The sequence below is a fragment of the Ursus arctos genome, unplaced genomic scaffold, assembly GCF_023065955.2.
Source record: "Ursus arctos isolate Adak ecotype North America unplaced genomic scaffold, UrsArc2.0 scaffold_3, whole genome shotgun sequence".
NCBI lineage: Eukaryota > Metazoa > Chordata > Mammalia > Carnivora > Ursidae > Ursus > Ursus arctos.
In genome coordinates this window covers 78,499,963-78,522,581 of record NW_026622985.1, presented here as the reverse complement: position 1 = coordinate 78,522,581, position 22,619 = coordinate 78,499,963, and the positions used below count along the sequence as shown (strand labels likewise).

General features: G+C 44.9%; 1 protein-coding gene across 2 annotated transcripts in view; it reads left to right on the top strand.

The window, feature by feature from the left end:
* The first annotated feature begins 15,780 nt into the window (after positions 1 to 15,780).
* GRM8 (glutamate metabotropic receptor 8) overlaps positions 15,781 to 22,619 on the top strand; it is a 713,246-nt gene continuing 706,407 nt past the window's right edge. Inside the window, exon 1 of one of the 2 annotated variants that reach the window (XM_044389552.3) lies at positions 15,781 to 16,605. In XM_044389552.3, coding sequence (XP_044245487.1) covers positions 16,096 to 16,605 — 510 coding nt within the window. In that variant the 5' untranslated portion in view covers positions 15,781 to 16,095. The remainder of the gene's footprint in view (positions 16,606 to 22,619) is intronic. The other variant, XM_044389555.3, reaches the window with a different exon arrangement.

Genomic DNA, 22,619 nt, shown 5'->3' with positions numbered 1-22,619 from the left:
ACCAACAGCTACGTTGTGCAGGTCATGTTAGTGTGTTCTAGAAGTCTGGGAAAGTTTTTGAGGAAAAGACAGGACTGTGCTGGTCTGAGAAGGATGGATGGAGAAGAAATAGGCTGGAAATTTCAGTGCTGGGAAATACAGATTCCTTTCCCTAACTAGTTCAAAAGAATATTTTTTTGATGCTTGAAGGAGGTCCTATAAGAGGAAGTGAGAAGCAATTCTTTCATCAGTAGCAGTCCCCTGGGCTTGAAGATGTCTTTGGTCCCAGTGAGGGAGGAGGCAAACACTGCAATGCTGCTATCTTTTCCTTCTCTCAGGCCAGGCTATGCCAGAGGTAGGGAGGATGGGGCTTGGGAAGCATTTGGACATGGCCCTATTCCTCTGAGTACACAAGTGTTGCTAGGAAGGGCATGTAACCATGCTGAAGTGGTTCTGAGAGAGGCAGGGATATTTCTCTCTTGTGTCTAGGTTAGTGGGGATACGCGTTACCATGTCCACATGTTGGCTCCCAATCTTGGCAGTTCCCTGGGTGAAATCTGAAACTGGTCCCCGAATGCAGAGAGCAAGGAGACCTAAGAAAGAGGCAGACCACTCCAGATTGGTAGGTGGCAGGTGTAACAAGCAAGGGAACTTACTTATGAAGCTTGTCTTGGGTGGCTACAAGGTCAGTAGCTCTCTACGCCCACCCACCAGAATCTTAACAGTTCATATAGCGGCCTTAATGGGGTTCAGTCACATATCCAGTCCAGATGGTCTCAACAACACATTACTCTCTCAAGTCTACGTCCTTGCAACAGCTGCTAACATGGGAATGGTAGGCAAAATGTACATTCGAAGGACAGGAGAAAGGGTAAGGAACCACCGATTGCCTGGGTCCAGCTCATGAGTCCACAGCTGTTGACTCTCAATGACCTCCTCCAATACCACTTTGTTAGAATAACAACTAAGTGCTATAACAAATGAATCCTTAAGTTTCAGTGACTCAACAGAGTGAAAGTTTCTCACTCACCTAACAATTCAGTGTGGACGTTTCTGGTAGTCAGGCAGCATTCTTCAACTTGGCAATTTGAGGACCCAGGGCCCTTCCATCTTGAGCTGCCATTCCTAAGACCATGAAAGTCTCTGCCTCCACCTGGAAGAAGGGGAAAGAGAGAGAGGTGGAAGCATCTGCTTCTTAATTTTTTCAGCCTCCAGTGGCACGCATCGCTTCTATTCATTTTACAAGAACTAGATATGTGACCCCACCTAGATGCAGGAGAGGTCGGGAAATGCAGTGTGTGTGTGTGTGTGTGTGTGTGTGTGTGTGTGTGTGTGTGTGTGTGTGTGAGCCCCTTTCCAGTGACGACCCTACATTATTGATAGGGAAATTGAACAGATGGCTGTCTTTTTCATACCCACATACAGGTAAAAAACTGAGGTGCAGAAATGTTCAAAGGTCAAGAGGATATGATTTATTAATGGCAGAATCAGGAATGAAACTCAGCCTCTTTTCTTTCTCAGAAAACACTGGATGGAACCTCCTCAGTTTAAAAAGAGTTGTAAATGAGAGAACAAGGATCTGGACAGCATTGGCATCCCCTCCCCAGGCTCCTGATTTCTAAGGTTTGTCTCCTTAAGCTTTGCAAGTAACTTTTTACATATTTAAACAGGCTGCCTGCTGGTTGCCTGTGAGGAGAATGATTTCCTGAAAGCGGTGGATTTCAAATTGTAGTGAACATCCTCAGAATCGCCTGGAATGTTTGCAAAACATACAGATCCCCAGGCCTTATCTCAGTGAGTCTGATTCAGACAGCTGTGGATTGGGCCCAGGAATCTGTGCTTATACCTGGCTCCCTGGTGATTCTGAGGCAGGTGGTCCCAGGACCACATGTGGAGAGACATTGCCTTGATCCATGTAAGTGTTGTGTGGTTTTCCTAATAGCAGATGTTGCAGATGCTGTCACCTGCTATATTTTCTCAGACTTCTCGATTACACACTGCCTGCCTCCTAACAGCCAGCACCTGCATTTCTTTGCCTGAGGGCTTTACCTGGCCCCCGGAGGCTGGCGGCCACCCAGGTAGTAGGCTGAAATTGCCGGAAATTAACACCATCTGTGAGCAGTTCTTACCAACAACTGATAGGAGTGGGTGTATAGCTCCCTCACCCCTGGGTTGGAGCAACTCTGGTGTGTGTTCTACCCTGGCTTCCAGAGCTCTCCACTGATATTAAGCTCCAGGGGCCCACAGTGGCAAGTAGCTTGATAATGCACACTTTTTTGGCTCACTTCCCCACCTGACTACTGGGACTTGCTTCACCCGTTAAATAAACTACTTGCCCTTGAATCCTTGTCTCAGCTTGTGCACCTGGGGAAACCCAAATGAAGTGGGTTAGGGATTCATGTACACTGTGCCATATGTATCCTTTCAGGAAATCCCTCCCATGACTTCTACTCACAGGTGTGAGCTGTGGGGGTGAGGGGCACATTACTGTCATGAACCTCATTGCCCAAGTCAGTCCCACATGTCTGATCTTGCTTCCAGTAGCCATTGTTTTAATCAACTGAGCAAAACCAATAGGATACACTTACCACCACTTGCAGATGGTTTAGCAAGAAAAATATTGTCGTAGTTTCCAAAAGAAACAAATCCCATTCCCACTTTTCCCTGTCAGTTTTGCTCCATGTGGGAGCTTCATGCTGTCAATATTCCTCCTGGGTGAGTAGCCTGCAAAGGTTCCGAGTCTTAATGATTACCCCAAAGCAGGAATTGTGGCATAAATCTCCATGTGTGGAATACATATCACAGCTTGAGTTAAATGGACCCCAAACATATGGCATTGTTTTTTGCATTTTCTAACACATGGGCAGTTTCTCACATTTTAAATCAACTGAAAATGAGAAGATTATAGGCAAATCTTCTTGGAGGATTAACCACCAGGAAATATATTTGGTTTGCATAAATATTTGGGGTGGGATGGATGATGAGGTCAGACACCTCCTGAAGATACATTTCATACGGCAGTGGGATAGCCCAAGGAGAGACCAGGTGGGTGACTCTGGCATTACTTGCTGTCTGGACTGCCTGGGCTTTAGACACTGTCCTCTGACACAGGCTGCAGCACAGGGTGAGCAGAGGCGTGGGGTCTCAGCTTGATGAATAGGGGTTGGACAGTCTAGTGTCTTTTTTATAAGTGTAACTGACAGGGACCAATGACTCGAGATGATCTCTCTTCCTCTGCCCTGATGTTGCTATCCGTCTGGGTGGATTATAACCTGTGTATGAGTTTATGTCACTTGCTCTGAGGCCACCAGATAAACTCATTGAATACACCCCAGAATATGTATAATGGATCTATTCCCTATTGACCAGATTCCATATAGGTCTGGGATGATGGTCCCATTCTGAGTTTCAAGAATTAAAGATGATGCAAAGCCAAACATGAGAATTAAACTTTCCCTAGGGGAGATCAATTCTGCTCATCTGCCAGAGGGTCACCGAAAGAGGCAGTGATGTGCCGGTAGGACACCCGTTCTCCACAGGTGATGATCAATAGGCAAAAGAGAAAAGCAGGCTCATTAGGCACTTCCACCCTGGGCAGCTCACTTAGCCTTGTCAGGCCTCCAAAGCCACAACCAGCTATGCTGTCCTCATTTCTGAAATGGGCCCACCAGAGTGCCAGGGTGCTGCCCTCCCTGCTCGCCCTGGAGCAACAGTCTACTTACTGGGCCCACAGCTTGCCTCTAGCAGACCCTGGAGACCATGGTGTGGTCAGCAGCTCTGGGGGTTCAGAGTATTTTCAGGCTTGCTATGCCTGCCCCCTCCTTCATGTCTCCACTCTCCAAACGTTTTCATGCATAAATAGTAAAGGGTTTAGAAAGAGACTCATACACCCCCACGACCTGTGATAACTGCTAAGACATACATCACTGGTCTGCAGTTTGGGGTGGGGTGGTGAGCTGTCTACTACAGACATGAGACTGCTGAGTGAGAAATCACACTTCTGGGAGAGAAGAAGGGAGCCCAGCCAGTTGGTAAGAAAGTCTCCCAAACTTCATGCAGACACATGACTGATGAGCCCACCCACCCCCTGATCTGATCTCTGTATCAGGGGTTCTCCTAGCACCTTCTCTGCTCCAGGCTGTGCTGCCTGCTGGTCACTCCCTTCAAGGCTGTGCCATGCATTCACAGTGAATTGAGGCTCCCTATATTGGAACCTGAGGACAGGGGACCCGGTCTATTTTATTTCTCCAAAGCCTCCTTCTTCCCTCCAGGTGGTTGTGATCACAAAATAGTGATTCTTCAATCAAGCAGCCTTCATGGGAAGAGGGGAGAGGGAAAGGGAATGGGAATGGGAAGAGGAGGGAGTGAAAGGGGAAGAGGTCTCCTGAGCTGGAAACCTGTAGATTCTTCTAAGGGACAAAGAGGGTGGCTTTGTGAAACAACTGTCTCCTCAGTGGAAACTTCACACACTGATGCCAGTTTTGGGAAAAGCAACCACCCCCTGGAGGAAGTGTGTGCAGGGTTTGGAAGCCAGGCAGCTCTGATTTCTGGCTCCAGCACTTTGCAGCTGTGTCTCTAAGCCTCGGCTCCCTTCTTCATTTGTACAGTAGACTTAATTTATTATTTTCATCACCTCACAGAATTGGTGTGAGAACTAAAGAAGCCTGAACAGGATAAGTAATATACAGGATAATGCGCGATACCTGTCGTGATGATCATGACGTTCTTTATGCTTCGGAAGCTGAAATTCCTTGTGGAGATGCCGAATGGGGGAGGGGGGTGCTCTGCATGGGGTTCGTCCTCCCCTTCTGCATCCTCCCTATCTCGCTCCGGCTGTCCCCGGTCCCGCAGCATTCCCACGCCGCCCACTGGGCGGCGGGGAGAGGCGGCCGCCGGCTCCCTGGCTCACCTGGCGGCTTGGGGTGCGGGCTGCAGTGGCGCGCGGCCGCCTCTAGATGGAACTTTCTCACCAACACAAGGCGGCGCCGGCCGCCGCTCCCCCGGCGCGGGGCGGCCAGGGGCTCCCTCTCGCGCGCGCCCCGGTAGGTGCGTGGAGCCCGGGCGGTAACTCAGGGGGAGGGCCGCTGGACTGTGCGCGTAGAGCCCGCGGGTTTCCCTCGGCTGGAGGCGAAAGGAATTCCGAGGTTCCCCCTCAGAACCCGCGGAGCCGCGCGGTGCGGCTCCTCAGGAGTTTCCCGCCCCGCATCTGCGGCTGCTAGAATCGGCTCAATACCACGACGGTCCCCGTGACCGCCCGCGCCCCCTCCTGCGCCGTGCCCGCAGCGGGACCGTCCTATGTCCATGCTCGAGCTCCGGGGGCTCGGTAGAAGGCGCCCCCCGAGACCCTCGGGAGCGAGGGTGGGGGAGACCATCGCCGGAGCTGCGGGCAGGACAAATGGCCGAACAGCGGCGCCGCGTGAGGTAAACTTTGCAGGGGAACCGCGCGGCCGGCGGGCTTTACTTTGAGCATCCCTGGAAAGAAAGCGTGTGGCGACCCTTGCCATCGACCAATTTTCTTCACGGTGACCCTTTTCGGGGCTGTGCTCCTGAAGGAGGACCCCAGGCTCGCGGTCCTGACTCCCGGCTCCGCGTGGCCGTCGTGCGGCGCCTTCCCGCGCGGGTCCGGGCTCGCCAGGCAGTCGGAGCTGCTCAGCTCCCTCACAGCCATATTCTTCCTTCCATCCGCCAGCACTTGTTCCTACCCTCCCCGCCACAGCCCACCCCCTGAGTCTTTGAGTCCTCCCTTTTCTGTTGGGGGCGGGGCGGGTGGGGGTGCTTTTTTTTTTTTTTTTTTTTTTTTTTAAATCAGAACTATTGACATTTCTGGTCCCGGCATCTCTGCGGGCTGAAGTGATGTAGCGCGAAGGGGAATCCGTCGGCCGAGCGTCGCTCTTCCTGCCCGCGCCAGGTTGGCTCAGTGGCACCTGAATCCAGGGGCTCCCGCCCCTCGGGGTTCCTCCTCCTGCTTCGCGAGGTGACTGGTTGGCGCGAAGCGATTGGCGATCCCGGACGCGATCCCGGCCTTGGCTCCCCGCGCCGCGCCGGGTGAATGGCCGCGGGCGGAGGATCGGGAGGCGCCGGGCGCAGACCAATCGCGGCCGCCGGTGGGAGTATTTGTTATTCACATGGAAGACACTTGGCGCCGGCCGGGCCAGCTCAGCCCCCTCAGCCCCGAGACCAGCCACAAGTGCGGCCGCGGTGCTTGCCTCGTGCGGCGGCGGCGGCACCGCTGACATGGAGCTGCGGGCCCCCCGCGGGCTTCCTCACCGCGCCCTCTGCGGGGAGCAGGGTAAGACGCGCCGAGCAGCAGAAAGAGGAAAAGCGGAGCAAGTGCCGAACCACAGGAAAAAACGCCCCCACCCCCGAACTCCCCCCAAAGGTTGTGCTTGCGGAAAAAGGAGAATTCCCCCTATTTTATTCCCCTTTCCGTTTTCTTCTTTAAAACCGTTCAGTGGACAGCCAGGTGCACGGTTTCTTCTCCGATCACTTTAGTGATTTGTTTTTCCTGGGCACAAGTAAATGGCCTTGCACACCGGAGTCTGGGAGAGAACTGGCGGGTGGAGGTGACGGGAACGGGGGGCGAGGGAGAGTGGGCACCAGGGGGCGAGGGGCTGGCCGGGCATTGGAGCTTGATTGGGTATCTGTTGATTTTACGTTGCAAAGAATAAGGCAGCCACCCCTCTTGTCTTCCCATGATTACATTCCAGTGAAGAGGTTCAGTAAAGAGGAAGGCTTAGCTTGGAACTCCCAAGGCTTGGAGATGTGATCCCCCAAAAGTTTAGTCGGCGAATGAGAGACTGAAGGGTGACGGGAAGGGGCAGGAGCGCCTAGGGTGCTCTGATGGGGCGTGCGGCGGCAGGATTTTAAAGCGCTCTTCCTTGGATTGCCTGCCCTGGCGGAGTCCGGACTTGCCCCGCCGAGATGACGAGGTACCTCCGTTCTGCAAACCTAACGGGAGGGATTTCCGAAGTTAGAGGCTTCCGGGATGAGTTGGGGTAACCCCCTCCTTCTTGAGAGCGGGGCTGGATGAATGTCTAAGCAGAATCTAGGGAAGACGGGAGTCGCGGGAGAAGCCGAGTGATTTGGAGGTTCTCGAGAACCCCTCCATCCCTGCACCTCTGCCTTGGAGTTTGGTATTCTCCGAGTTAGCCCGGCGAGGTTGGGATTTCCGCGCCCCCCCTTTTGTGGCTTTTGGGAAAACACTGGAGTTCCCTGTCCTGTTGGGGGTGGGGGAGAGGAGGAATGCTCTCAGGGATTTTGAGTTTAAAGAGCAAAGGCAGATGCGCCCGACAGCTCCTCCGAAGCACCTGCGGCCAGAGCGGCCCCAGTTTGGGGCAGACCCGCCCGGGCGTGGGCGCTCGGGGCAGCCAGGTGGGGCGGGGGCGGAGGCGGAGGCGGAGGCGCTCGGGTCCGGCAGCGCTCCGAGGCTGGATCTCCAGGCGTGCCGGGGGACTGGGAGGCGCTGGAATACCCCAGCGGCGCGGGAAAGGCAAGGGAAACCAGGTACTTCTAAGGCCCTGGGCTCTACCGGGAGCCCGGGTTCAACAGCCGAAGGAACTGAGAAGAAAAAGGAAGATGCAGCAGGGAAGAGGGGAGCGGGGGCGGGGTAAGTGGCTGCGGGCTGAGATAGAGGTAGAGATAGAGACAGAGGTAGAGAACCTTCTGAGCCCCGCCGATAGAGAGCCCATCTGCTCTGCCAAGCAGCTCGGAGATCCCTTGAGGTTCCTACAGTTGGTGAAAATATAACCGAATCACCAAAAACCCAAAAACAAAACCCAAAGCAAACAAAAAACCCGTCTGTCTGACACGCTCCCTTGGTGCAAATGAAACGCAGAGGGGTGTGCAAGTAGCCCAACTGCGCAAGACGGCACCCCCAGGCTTCCCTGAAGAATTGTTTCCCTCGTGGTCCAAATTGCAGGGCCTGGGGTCAGAGAGTGTCTGTGCTCCCAGGATGGTGGGGGTGAAAATAGACCCACCCGCCTGCTGCAGTCACCCAAGCCCCTCGGTCCCGAAGCCAGTCCTGCTGGGGAAGGGAATGCCCTATTTGCCTTTTGAGGGTGATCCTTTCCCACAGACCTGACGGCACGGGAGTCTCTCGAACACCCAGGAATACCCTACCATCTCGGCTACTACCGCGATGGAGTACAAATCCTGCCAACTGACCGAACTGAAAAGCAGGGCTGGTGGTGGAGATATTGACAAGAAATATCAGAAAGAGTAGAAATGCATTTTGATAATAGCTTGTATTTTGCTTGAAAGAAAAAATAAAAAGGGGAAAGAGCCACCAGCAGGTAGATCTTGGATAAACAGCTTATTGCACTTGACTGTAATTTCCATTTTCTCTTATGAAATTGTTTGTCAATAATTGCAAATGGCTACAAAAACCACTTGAGTTTACCTTGGCCACTTGCTTGTGAATAATGTCTTGAAAAATCTCTGTAGGAGACAGAATCAGCTGTGTGGAATTCATTGCCCCGTTCTTGAAAATACGTGGTTTGATAATTTTGGAGAGAAAAGCCTTAACCATCAGGGAAAATGAAGTAAGGTTTTTAAATGCAGTTTTCCTATTTTGTAGTCAACTACAGGTTGCATCATACCTGAGATAAAGACAGCATTCTTGCTTTTAAATCAGGGATATGGGGAGCAATAGCTCAGGAGAGGCTCTCTAGGAGAGGATTTACCCAGAATAAAGAAAAAGATGCTGAGAACACAGCTCTATACCGTTATTTAGGCTCTATTCTATTTGGTTTGTGCTGGCTGGTTCTGCCCTACCATGCTCTCTTTGCAAAGTATGGCTACTTGAATAATTCTAAAAATATTTAAATGCAAAAGGAATAGATAAAAGGAAGAGTTGAACTTCTGTAAGTGTGACAGAAAGTTAGAAGTCTGGAGAGATGTGCTCTTTTCAAACTTAGCTGAGCAGGTTGGAGCTTCCAAGGGGCTGGTTTAATTGGTATTTATGCAGCAAACAACAGGCTGACATTCACATTGGCAACACTGTGTGCCAATCTTTGTGTAAGAATGTTCCATTGTCTTCAGGCATGAGCACAGTCCACTGCACACACAGGAGCTCGCTCATGGTAGCAATGATGTTTTTCCTTCTAAGTTTCTTTCCTGCTGTCTTCCTCCTGTAGTTAGAATGCCCAACACAAAGAGAACCTTGCCTTTAGTCAGGGGAGTGGAGCTGCTCTGTCTCAGTGTCTCAAAAGGAGGATGCTGCATGGATTTATCTTTTAACTGGATCCATAGCAAAGACTGCCCACATCTCCATGCCTGTAGAATAGGCTGGTTTTTGAAGGTTCAGGAAACTGTTGCTGTTTTCTTGGTAGAACCTGATTGGACATCACCAGACTCACACGTGTAGTTTTCTCAGGAGGGACAGTCATTCCATGTTGTTCCAGGAGGGTATGTGAACAGAGTCAGCTCAATCACATTGTTTCTATCACAAGAATAGGTTTTCTGTCTGCTAGGAATTTAGATTTGATTTTCTTTTCCTTTCCTTTCCTCTTTCCTCCCTCCCTCCTTCCCTCCCTTCCTTCCTTCCTTCCTTCCTTCCTTCCTTCCTTCCTTCTTTCCTTCCTTCCTCCCTTCCCTTCCCTTCCCTTCCCTTTCCTTTCCCTCCCTCCCTCCTTCTCTCTCTCTCTTTCCTTCCTTCCCTACCCCCCCCCTTTCTTACTTGGTTCAGAGAGACGTTTTCTTTGATTTTCATTTCTACTTGGTGCTTTGACAAGTTGTGATGAACTCACTCACTCACTAAGGACCTTGAGCATGATGTATTCTTATCCCAGGACCTGTCTTCTGAGTGGTAGGCATTGCTGTTAGAGTGATTTGAGGGACAGGCTGAAAGGCTACTGATTCATGATAACTCCTGGCTTTCATTTGTTACATTAGTAGTCTTAACCACTATTAGATACATTTTTTTGGTAAAGAAATTATGGATCTCTTGGAAATTGTCTTATAAATGCAGATGTTCCAGTTGGGGGATGACATTAATGCCTCTTTAGGTTTTGATACCTGTTAATGAATTACCTCAGTCCCTGGGGAGGGCCAAGGTAATGGGAGAGCCAGGTCTTAAGAGTGTGACTTGTAGGAGACCTCAGTACTGAGGGAGGGAAGAGATACAGGTCTGGGGGAGGAAGGTGCAGGTGAACGCAAGTGGGAAGATATAGGAGAGCCCAAGAAGAGTATGTGAGATTATTGAGCTTGTGTGTTGCCAATTTTATACTTTTCCAGGCAAGATTATGTGTAAAGATAGAAATCTACCAGCTGTTTGTTGGCTAACTTTTCCAGTGGTAATGACCCTTTGTGGTAGAAGCTCTGAGTTATATCTTGTATACAACTTGGGAAGGTTTCCTGTTGTCCTCTTTTCACTGCAGAATATCTTGTCACCACTTCCTTCAGAATAGCCCTTTGGATGCTCCAAGTATCCATGACCTTCATTCTCTAGGTCAGATGCTGTACTTCCATTGACTTCCTCTGGGGTCCCTCTTTCCAATTTTACTTCAGTCTCCTTTGATTCTTTAGACACATGACTTGTTAGGGTCTGGCCAGCTCTGAGTGTGATGGTAAAGTGGTTTTTTCAGGCCTTCTAAGCACAAAACACTGGTAAAATATTTGAGTTCCAGGACTGGTTGTTAAACTAAGAGTACCCCTATACATTCTTAAGCATGTGGCAGTTTATAGAGTACTTTTATGTATATTATTATATCATTTGACTTCACAGTCTTGGGAGGTGACCAGAAATCATTCCTCAGTTTAGAAACAAAGAAACTAGTCCCAGGTGAAGTGACTTGCCCAATGCCATATAGTAAGTACTGGGGGGAGTGAGATTAGAACCAGGGACTTCTTGAACCCCAGGATACCATACTCATGTGCACATTATCTATCATGGTGTCCTGAACCCAAGGGGCATGAAGTGAGGAAAAGAACATAGCAGTAGTCCTGCATTTCAATTTGGACACATTCATATAATCTTTCTGTTTTTAGGTTCCTCATTTCCCAAATGGGGGCTCTGATACCAATCTTCCAGGTGTGTTTTGTGAAGGAAATGAGATCATGTGTGTGAGGCTCCAGGTGCCCTGTGGACATTCAGTGAATGTTGGTTTCACTCCCTTTCCCTCTTCTTATATGATACATACTATAAAAGTGGCTTCTCATTACTTTAACTGTGGTCTTTTTATGCAATAGCTATGTTATTGGAAAAAAACTGCACAAATTGAATTCTACTAAATCAGATTGCATTTTAAATACATGGGGGATTTAGCTATTTAAAGGAAACCTGTGGTGAGTTCTGTTGTAATGCAAATAATCACCGTCTAATTTATCTGTTTAGTAAGTCGAGCTTCTCATGTATCAGATTTTCTTAATATGGGGCTTGCTTGTACAGAGAGCTTTCACAACCCTCTCTCACTGATGGGAAAAAGTCACTCAGCTTGCAAACAAAATCAGTTATTGTGTTCAGCTGGAAAAGCCTTGCTCTGGTGTTTGAGCGTAATCTCATTCCCTTATTATTAAATAATAGAATTTCAGAACGGGAAGCTGGAAGATACCTTAGAGATCATGTGGTCCATCTCACTCATTTCACAGATGAGGAAATGGAAGCACACAGAGGTGAAGTGACATGTTTAGTGTCGCCAGCCAGTGACCATCCAACAAAGATCCAATTCCAGGTCTCCGTTGCCAGGCGAGGGCTCTGTCTCGGGCCCATCCTCACTCTGGGACACACCCTCCCTCAAGATTCCAGGGCCATGCACACGTGTTGTAGCATAGATCGGAGACAAATGCGATGCATTTTCCAAAACAACCCAAAGAGCTGCAAGTGTGGGCAGTTTCAGGTGAAACTGCTAGATTTGCAGTTTTGAGTTGATGACAATATTCAGCTTAACCTTTTTGTTAAAGAGCTGAATGGAATCCAGCATAGGGATGCTGTTTGGCCTCTTTATGAGGGAAAAAAAAATCACAATTCTTGGCTAATGATATTCCTCAGTGAGGATTTTACCATATCATGTATTAAAACCACTTGCCAAGTGCTGGAGGAAGACATGCTAATAGACTTGAAGGGCCCTATGTGGGATGGTGGGTTTGTTCTCATTGGCATCAGGCTGGCCAGGAAACCTGGTTTGAAGCAGGGGTTTGGACAAACTGTATTTGATATCCTCAGCCCTTTGAGGGATTTCGAAATAACTCTGCCCATACACACTTGGGTCTTTGGTACAGAGAAGGTATGTAGAAAATCAAGAGAAACAGAATTCTGGGCCCTGGCCCTTGAGGGGCTGTCCTTATTGCTGGCCTTGAAGGAAGCAGGCACACTTAGGAGGCCCCAGGTTCAAGTTCCAGCCAGAGGCGGCCTCCCCGGGCCAGCAGGGACTTTTGGTGAAGTGCTTAGGATGTATGATGTTTTTTGTACCTCAGACAGACCAGGAGGGAGTGAACCTGAAGGGCTTCGAGGGGGTTAATGGTTAAGCCTCCTCACAGGTTGTGAAGGCCTTGCTGTGGTCTCAGGAATAGTGTAAGGCATCTGTTCCCCTCGGAGGCTGATTTCAGGATTGCAGACCTCACACCTCCTTGAAGAAGTCCATCAGCACAGGCGAGATTTGTACCCATTCCCAGAGAAAGGTGCATTTGAGAGAAAAACTGCTTTATTCTAAGCCAAGCACAGAACAGAAAGGAGAGCTATTTAGTTCTGTCGTACGAAAAGGTCATTATTTCTTTAAAACTCATTGACTCCAAGTAGGATGAGTTCAGATTAAAGTTTACAAGACTTGAATAAGAGTAAGACTAGGCAATGTAAGATTATACAGTGAAACTGAGTTTATGTGGTTTTCCACAAACTTTGAAATTTATTTGTCCTTGAAATTTATTTGTCCTTAAAATTTAAAAGGGAAACTAAACCTTTCAGTTGTTGAGAGTCTGATTTTTATGATGTCATATCAAATTTTGAAATAACTGTAATATTTCAGTATAAGTAGTTCTGATTTTAATTTAATTTAATTTTTAAAAAAGATTTTATTTATATGTCAGAGAAAGAAAGAGACTGAGGCAGAGGGAAAAGCAGACTCCCCACTGAGCAGGGAGCCTGATGCGGGACTTGATCCCAGGACTCTGGGATCATGACCTGAGCAGAAGGCAGACGCTTAACTGAGCCACCAGCTCGTCCCCTGATTTTAATTTTAAAGTGACAAAATTCAGTAAAAACCTCACCAACTGGACAAATGTAGAAAAAGTTGCTCTGCTTTAGTGGAGAATGAGTTACAGACTAGGATAGCAATGACAGCTCTTGTTTACTGGGCACGTAACCTGGGCCAGGTGCTATCATCCCTTTACAAACAAGAAAACCAAGCTTTCAAGAGGTTATGCGCCATTAATTCTATGTTGCAGGGGAGGGAACTTAAGCAGAAATTCAAGTGAGCTGTCCAATCAATAATAACCAAAATGGAAGGTCTCATTTTCCATTCAAGTGCATTCATCCACTAAATAAAACGAAGTCCTGCCTCACTGCTGCCCATCCCCAATCTGTCCTTAACTTAAAGCTCTAAATGGACCTAGGAGATGCTAAAGAAACTAAAAAATTATTACAAACACAAGTACTTTTATAAGAAACTCAATTTTATTAATTCCAGGACTGTACAGCGAGTAGACCTAGGCTAATGCGCAGGGAAGAATGATTTGTAATTAACAGATGGACTGGTTTTATGTTTGTATAATTGAAAACCATTTATTCTTCTAAGTACTTAGGAGTGGCTTTGTGTAGTGAAGAAAGGCTGGTCTTTGGAGAACAACAGGTGTCCTTCCCCTTCCCTTTTCCCTTAAACATGTCTCCTTCACATATCCATTTATTCTGTGCTCTGTCAGAAAGGAAATGCTAAGGGTCAGCCTAGCCATGAGGACTTGGTCTCAAGCTCTGAATTAGTGGTCAGAGTTAATGAGGTTTTACTGTCTTATAACTGGTCTTCCTTACGAAACTGTATAACATAATCCTACATCTCTTAGTGGATGGTTGATGCCATTTATGGTGTATCACTTAAATGGTTTTATCCAGAAAGTCAAGTTGACTTTCTGAGTGTTTCCTTTTGTGGAATGCCTGAGGTCAGGCTATTGTCAAATCACAGATTTTCTGAGGGAGAAGCAGCTGCTAGGAGAATTGCACATGAGGGAATATCAGTCAAGTGGTGAGAAAAATCAGAAAAGGACTAAGTATTTGGGGGCAGAATAGAAGGAATCTAGGGCTTAGTCCATGCCAGGAGGCAGGGAAAGCTTGTCCATAGGCAGAATAGAACCATCTCAGGAGAGTGGGCCATTGGCTGTATTTCTGAGTATACTCCGGGTATCAGCTCAGAAATCCAGGGCAGTGGGCTATGATGAGCCAGCCCCCTTTTCTAATCTGAAAGTGAAAAAAGTGAGGCTTTCTCTGAAGGCTTTTGGACATATGTTCAGTTATCCTTTAGGGAGGCAGTATGCTTTCCTTTGGGCAGGGAGGATAGAATGAAAATTTTATGAACTGGAAATTAAACAAGTGAATGGAAAATACAACCAGATGTTGGTTGGCTAAGTTAGAGGAGAATTGTCCAGATTTCAGGTTCAAACCCATGTATATATAAATAGAAACGAGCCTTAGATGAACCATCCTGCCAAAACAAGTTGGTGCTGTTTATTCGCTTAATTAGAAGTGTGTTTCAAATATCAGATTCTCTTATGTTAAGTCAGTTCTTGCTTTCAGTTAAGCCTTCTCAAAAGTCCTTTGAAAGAACCTCATAGAATTCTTTAAGATTAAAGGTCCCAAGCTTTTTCTCTAGATTTGCTGGTAGACGTTTTCATTTTAGGTTGTTTCTAGCCCTGATGAAATAACTGGTTTCCCCCCTGAGTCAGACAAAATTAAGCAGCTCTTCAATTGATCTCCAGCTCTGATTTGCTCCTAGTGATTCTAGGATCAAAGAATGTTTACTTTTAGCACTCTGAGAATACCCATTGCTTCCACTCCAACAAATTCATAGGACTGTCTTCACACATAACCCTCCTCATGTGTCTCATTTTCAAGTCTTTGTTTTGTCATCAGAGAACAATAAGATAATTTATACAAAATAGCTGACATTTTTTGTTAAATCTTTTCACAAGCTATAAAACATATACATGTGGGGTCCTTGGATTGATTGAATTCCTTCCTCCCTCCCTTTCTCCCTCCCTCCTTCCCACCCACCCTCCCCTGCCCTCCCTTCCTTCCTCTTTCCTTCCTTCCTTCTTCTTTCTTTCTTTCTTTCTTTCTTTCTTTCTTTCTTTCTTTCTTTCTTTCTTTGAATAATCACTTTCTCCCCACTGGGAAATCTGAGGCACCAAAAAAATGTCATTAACAGATGACTGGCTTGTTGAATACATCACAGAAAATAAACTTTCATTGTGATCTTGTGGACGACATTTAAATGCTAAATTCAGACAGCCGTAAAAAGTAAAAACAGATTTGAAAAGAAATAATGCCATCAATCACAGGATTTTTACCTGCATGGAAATTGGATTTATTGAAATAAAATGGTAAATAAAAATACTTTGTGGCTTGGGAGAATCAACCTAGTTTCTGATACTTTTCTGTTCCTCTTGTTCCGAAAGTGTCATCAATCTCTCTGTTTAGACACAGTGCAGCCAGGTGTTCAGAATCATAGGGGGACAAAAAAATTAGTTTCTTACTGAATAGGGGAAATGAAACAAACAAACAAACAAAAAGAGGTTGGTATAAACAGGGCTTAAAAATATGAAAAATGTAGACCCATTGAACTGAATACTTTTTTTCCCTTCCCCTGCCCCCCCCCCCAGGAATAATTCTGCTACAGGGCTGACTTCAAGGACGTGAATTGTTGACCTCATCCCACCTTCAGAACCTCAGCTGTTATTCTAATTTTTGCACCATTCCAGGCAAGTTGACTTTATATGGAAATAAAATTGAACCTTAGGGGTCTGATGGAAATTCACTGTGACATTCAAATCAAGAAAACTTGCTGAAACCCACAGAGCCTTTTCCCCCATGGGCCCTGATGGTAGCCTCCAGAAAGTGCAGCCTCTGGTGGTCCCCCTTCTTCTGTGGCAAGAATAAACTTTGGGTCCTGAGTTGCAACACCATCTGTGGAGAAAATGGTATGCGAGGGAAAGCGATCAGCCTCTTGCCCTTGTTTCTTCCTCTTGACCGCCAAGTTCTACTGGATCCTCACAATGATGCAAAGAACTCACAGCCAGGAGTATGCCCATTCCATACGAGTGGATGGGGACATCATTTTGGGGGGTCTCTTCCCTGTCCATGCAAAGGGAGAGAGAGGGGTACCTTGTGGGGAGCTGAAGAAGGAAAAGGGGATCCACAGACTGGAGGCCATGCTTTATGCAATCGACCAGATTAATAAGGACCCTGATCTCCTCTCCAATATCACTCTTGGTGTCCGGATCCTTGACACATGCTCCAGGGACACCTATGCTTTGGAGCAGTCATTAACGTTCGTGCAGGCATTGATAGAGAAAGACGCTTCTGACGTGAAGTGTGCTAATGGAGATCCACCCATTTTCACCAAGCCTGACAAGATTTCTGGTGTCATAGGTGCTGCAGCAAGCTCCGTGTCCATCATGGTTGCTAACATTTTAAGACTTTTTAAGGTAGGTAAAGGCATTGTCTTTCTGACCGCTGTGAAAAGACAATACATTGTTCTGATTCCAACCACAGGTTTAAGAAGAAAGTGAACATGGTGAAGATGTTCACAGACCTTCTCAGGGTCACCAGGTTCCTCAAATAGAGGATTCTGTGACTGGGTTTATACATGTGTTGATTTACTTGGTTAGTTTGGATTGATTGTGACTTTTTTTTTTTTTTTCCTGAACAAACAGGTGATAATTTCTGTGACATGCTGAGTCCTTAAGATCTTGGGATTTCTTCCTTATTGATGCTCATTATAAGTCAAAGCAAGTGTTTTTAGAGAGTATAATGAAATCTTAGCACATTTTTCATATAAAACATTTCTATGGTGTTTGAGATATAAGATAATTTACTTGGTGAAGCTTCTTTAAAGTGGGATGCTCTGTTATGACAAAAGTTCCTGTGTGAAGAAACAGTATTTATCACTAACGTGTGGATGGGAGTGACATCCTGGGATATAACATGGCCATAAAATTGTCAGGTTTATAATAGCTACAATAGAGCAGAACCTCATTAATTCAGACTGCTGTGATGCAGACTTGGAATAATTATATATAATTCTTATTGAGTTAGAAGTTCAAGTTTAGCAGGATAATTCAAGCCTTTCTGCTATAGATTTGATGATCTACTACCTATAATTGCGTTTACATATTGAATAAAATTGAAAAAATTAAATAATGTATGGAATAATACTTTGAAAAGTATGAAGTGCCATAGAAATAGAGTTGTTGTGACTCACCATCTTTCATTAACTTTTGCATGTTGTTTATTTGTATCTATTATGTAGTGTTCTATAATAGACAACTTTTTAAATCAAAAATACTTTTCACTGATTTCTTAGTGGGACATGACTTTTCCAACTTAATCTGAATTAATGAGGCTTTGTTTTATATTGTGGGAAACTGTTCCTCTGCGTATTAGATGTAAAAATATGAAAGGGATATGGAGAAGTTGGACAGAGGTCAACCATAGTGACAAAAATGAACAAATTGATAGAAAACTTCACAAAAAAGATGAAAGAAATTGAATCAAGGACTCTTGGTTTGGAAGATATCTAGGGGCACCGCGTAGTCTGGCTCACTTTGTATGCTGGAATGCTCTTTGTAACCTCCCCTAGGTGGCTGTCCAGCTTCTGTATGAATCCCTTTAGTTTAGAGGACAGAATGCTAAGAGGCAGCTTAATGACTATTTTCAGATTGATGAAATTTTCTGAAATGAGGATGCTGCTGAGCAGAAGCTCTCTGTGTCTAAGGGGTATTGAAGAGGCACAGAATGCTGGAGACATTTGGAAGGACATTAGGAAGAGCCTCTTGGCAATGAGAAGAATACAAGATTAAAATAGGCAGCCAAAGGTGCTCTAATTCGTCATTTCTAGAATAATTTCCCTTGGGCTAGCTGACCCCTTGCGTAGAGACAAGATGAAGACCAGGATTTTCCAGATGTCTCTCCACATCCTGGGATCTAGAATTTCTTCCACAAGCCTCAATTCTGAGCTACATGCCATTTTGTGCTCTGTGACGGTATTTAGTTTCAGCCACTTTCCCACCACCTTTTTTCTTCTCTGACTTGATTTCTTTTCCCACTTCCTCCAAAGCATCTCTTTTCTGTTCTTAACTCAGTGACTGTTGCTCAAAACACCCACTTTTCTTTTTCTTTTCTTTTCTTTAATTTTTTTAAAGCTTTTAATTCTTTAACATACAGTGTTCTATTAGTTTTAGGGGTACAATATAGTGATTCAGCAATTCTGTACATTACTCAGTATTCATCACGATAAGTTTACTCTTTAATCCCCATCACCTATTTCACCCATCCTCCTTCCCCCTGCCTCCCCTTTGGTAACCATCAGTTTGTTCTCTATAGTTATGAGTCTGTTTCTTGGTTTGTTTCTCTCTCTCTCTTTTTTTTTCCCTTTACAACACCCACTTTTAGAGAAGAGGGAAATCTTCATGAGGATCTTCTCCCTTCCGTTACCCTCCCTTATACACTAATTCTGGTTCCCATTAGTCCCATCATAATTCCTATGAATCCCATCTCCTTTCAATAGTCTGGTGGCCAGCCAAAAGTAGACAAGGATTTGAGGAGTGGAGTATTGGTGATAATTGCTTATTTGAGCTTTTTAAAGCATGTTTACATTAATTTTACATTAATAGAATCAGCTTACTTGTAAAATGGGGATAATAATATGATGTTAGGTTTTTGGTTGGATTTAATGAGAAAATGCAGGTGAAAGGTTCCACCAGTACCTGTCCATGCCCTTCACCTCCTTGAGCTGCCAAAGGGACTTTCAGGCCACTTGAAGGGTGGGTTTGGTTTTTATGTAGTCTGGATCTGACTTCCCTCTGTCTGTTCTTCTGTCATTGACTGGCCAGCTCTCTCTTTTACTCTTTTGGGTAGTTCTGGAGGGACCTTATTTGCCCAGGTTGGGGAATTACCATTGACTCTTTGGGCAGAGTCCAATGTTCCAGGTCAACTCTTAAGACAGTGGTCAGCACATGAGAGGGTTGCTCTTGCCACCCTTGACCAAATCACAGAGAGTGGGTGACTTTTAGTCGGGAGGGGGTGTTGGCTATGTTAAGTATCATCACTCCAATCAGTACACTGGCACAGAGTGAGCATTTATTATGTGGAAGCAAATGTATTTATTAGCCAAATTCCTGGGGCTTTAAAAATGTGTCTTTCAAAAGTAAGTGAGAGACTATAGGTGCTTAGCCTATCTTTTAGCTGAACCTAGAACCACATGAATGTGAATTTGATAATGATAACTTTTGTGGTTTTGCTACTTTAATTCACTTTGATGATTTATGTGAGACTCCAGCCAGCACTCTACACTGGTATTAATCATGAAATGATGGTAGTCATTCTTGGAATAGAAAATGTTTCACTTTATGAGCGCATGTATTCTATTTAAACATGTATGTTAAGATTGCCATGAAATATTAGAATAGTTAGCAAAGGAATGTTTAGCAAATCAGTGCATTGGAGATTGGCTTACAATTTCTTTTTGAAAAGTAATAGTGTGAGTAAGCCAATGCTATGACTTAAATAAAGGTGAACATTTAGGACAGTTTTTTGGACTTTGGGCCCCTTCAGAATGGCATAACACCCATAGAGTCTAAAAAGATGCACACATAACAATATATTGCCACTTATCTCTAACTTAATGGAGTTAAAAGAAGGTAGTGCATCTTGGTTTGAAAATACACAAACAATGAAAAGTGATGATAAAGGATAAAAAGGTCTTAATGAATTTACTCACTGTCCAGCTCAACAATAAACATTAGTTGAGGTCTTTAGAGTGTAGCTGGAACCTGTTTTAAAATTCTATAGAAAATGCTTGTGCTAAAATTGGAAGTAATATCCAGATGTCTTAGTTCTCTTTTTTTGGACAACCCTGGAATAGCCTTGTCTTCACGTGCTGTATCTGCCTGGGCTAAGTTGTGTAGGAGACAGAGGCCTCCAGGCATCTCTGTCTTTCTTCAGCCTTGTTCTCCCTGTGGCAGCTTCTCCTGTCCCCCGTATCCTTCTGTGTTCTAATCGAAGCCTGGTTTCAGGAAAGGAGCTCTGTATTACCAGTCATCTGCATATAGTATGCCTGTGTTTAAGTCAGGAAGATTCCATTTTCTGCAGGATCACCAACAGTGAGATGAAATGATTTGTCTTTGTGAAGGGGATTCAGGCATCAGTTGGAGAGGTTCATTTAGCTTCCCCACCAGGGACTGTACCTCGTGGGTGGCCACCTCCTTTGCCCAGGAGTACAGCTGGCTCTGCTCCTCTCTAGCGGGAAGAGATGTTGTTCTATTTTTGCTTCTCTTCCTATTAAAACCCAGGGACAAATGAAAAAAAAAAAATCAGCCTCTTTAACTTCAGAGGAGAGTTGGACAGGGGGCTAGAGCTGGAATTGTCCTGTGGCCTCCTCCCATAAGACAATGAACGCTCTACTAAACCAGTGACTTTCATCTCCATAAGGTGGGGTTCATACCCTTCTCTCTCCTTATTGCCCCAGTGGGGGGTGTTGGCTTATCAAAATGACCTCATAGGCTTTTCAAATGACAGGACCCAGTGTGTGAGTATATGCCTCCCTCAGCCCCCTGGTAATCATTTCTATGGATTGAAGTCCATTTCTATGGATTTCACATTTCTTAGGTGTGTTGGGAGTGAAAACAAGTTGGAGAACCAGATGAGGACTTTAAGGATCTGAACTTTTTAGAAGCGCTGCTGTACCCTAAAACACACATATGTCATAAATGGGTTAATGTGAGGGCAGAGTGGTCACTTAGGTGACTGTTTAATCCTTACAGCAAGTTAATGGTTTTAGATAATAGTGGTATCAATTAGGATAATGTGACATGTAATTGCAGAATAGCAAACTCAGAACTGCCTCATCCTATGTATGCAGAGGTGAAAATGCTACCCCAGTGGTTCTTGTATTGTGGAGAGACCAATGAAAAGAGGGGCTGAGCTCTCAGAGATTGTGTCATTTAGAAAGAATTAAAAAAGAATAAAGGGGCCTTTTGGAAATGTTGACTGGGAAGCCCATAATTAAAATTTTTTTAAAACAAGTTTGAGAATTTGCATATGTTTTATAAAGAGCTCAGATTTTTCCCCTTTTCTAGAACATGTTCCACCCCCTCCTTTAAATTAGAGCAATTCCGTTCCTCAAAACACTAATCATAACTTACTTTGAGCAAGGATTGAAGATTCTAAGTTAAAAATAGCACATCAATGCTTGGAGGTAACCACTCACATCACATAGATACATCTGGGTCATAAAAGGACAGTGTCAGATATAGTTTTTCTCTCTTGTTTTCTAGTTAACTTTACCTGAGAATGAACTTTCTACTCTTGAAGGATAGGAGTTAAGTAGTTTTTAGTGGATACTTCCCAAAGCAACCAAATGAGACTTAAATAGAAATCCACTTGTGGGTTGGATAATTTCTTTACATGTGCAAGTGGTCCAGTTATAAATGGCTAAAATTGACTTTAAGGTTAAGTAAATGAAGTACTGTGAAACATCTCATTACCCTGGAAGCCTTCACCTACCTTGCTATGTTTACAAAGATCTGTTTCTTTCAAGAAACTCTACTAATTGTAGCTATGACTTCCATAAAGCCAAGCATTTTTTGTGTTATTTATTGCATACAATGGGCTTTATTAACTGTAAACTCGGATGAAGTGAATCTGCCATATTCATGCTCATCTTAGTTAGACGGGCAGATATATGAGCCCAATCAATAAACTCAGCAGGAGGTAACATTTCATGTTAAATATTACTTGATGGCAAATAGGTAACAGCGAATTGAAAGATAAACTCCTTAAGTCAATCCTTTGCCTCAGTAGCAAGCTCTAATTTAACTTTGTGAAGAGCTCACTCACCTCAGATGAGAGATGAGGGGTACTCTGTCTTGTTAGTGGCTCTAAGTGGGAGTATTGGGGGAAGTGGGCATTGTCCATGGTCACTGGCACTTAAAGTCGTAGCCAGATATAAATATTTATAGCAAATATATTTATATATAAAATTTATATATATGTATGTGTGTGTATGTATATATAAATATATATAACATTCCATTCTTGGAATAGAAAATGTTTCACTTTATGAGTTCATGTATTCTATTTAAACATGTATGTTAAGATTGCCATGAAATATTAGAATAGTTAGCAAAGGAATGTTTAGCAAATCAGTGCATTGGAGATTGGCTTACAATTTCTTTTTGAAAAGTAATAGTGTGAGTAAGCCAATGCTATGACTGAAATAAAGGTGAACATTTAGGACAGTTTTTTGGACTTTGGGCCCCTTCAGAATGGCATAACACCCATAGAGTCTAAAAAGATGCACACATAACAATATATTGCCACTTATCTCTAACTTAATGGAGTTAAAAGAAGGTAGTGCATCTTGGTTTGAAAATATACAAACAATGAAAAGTGATGATAAAGGATATATATATACCCTTTATATATATATGGATATATATAT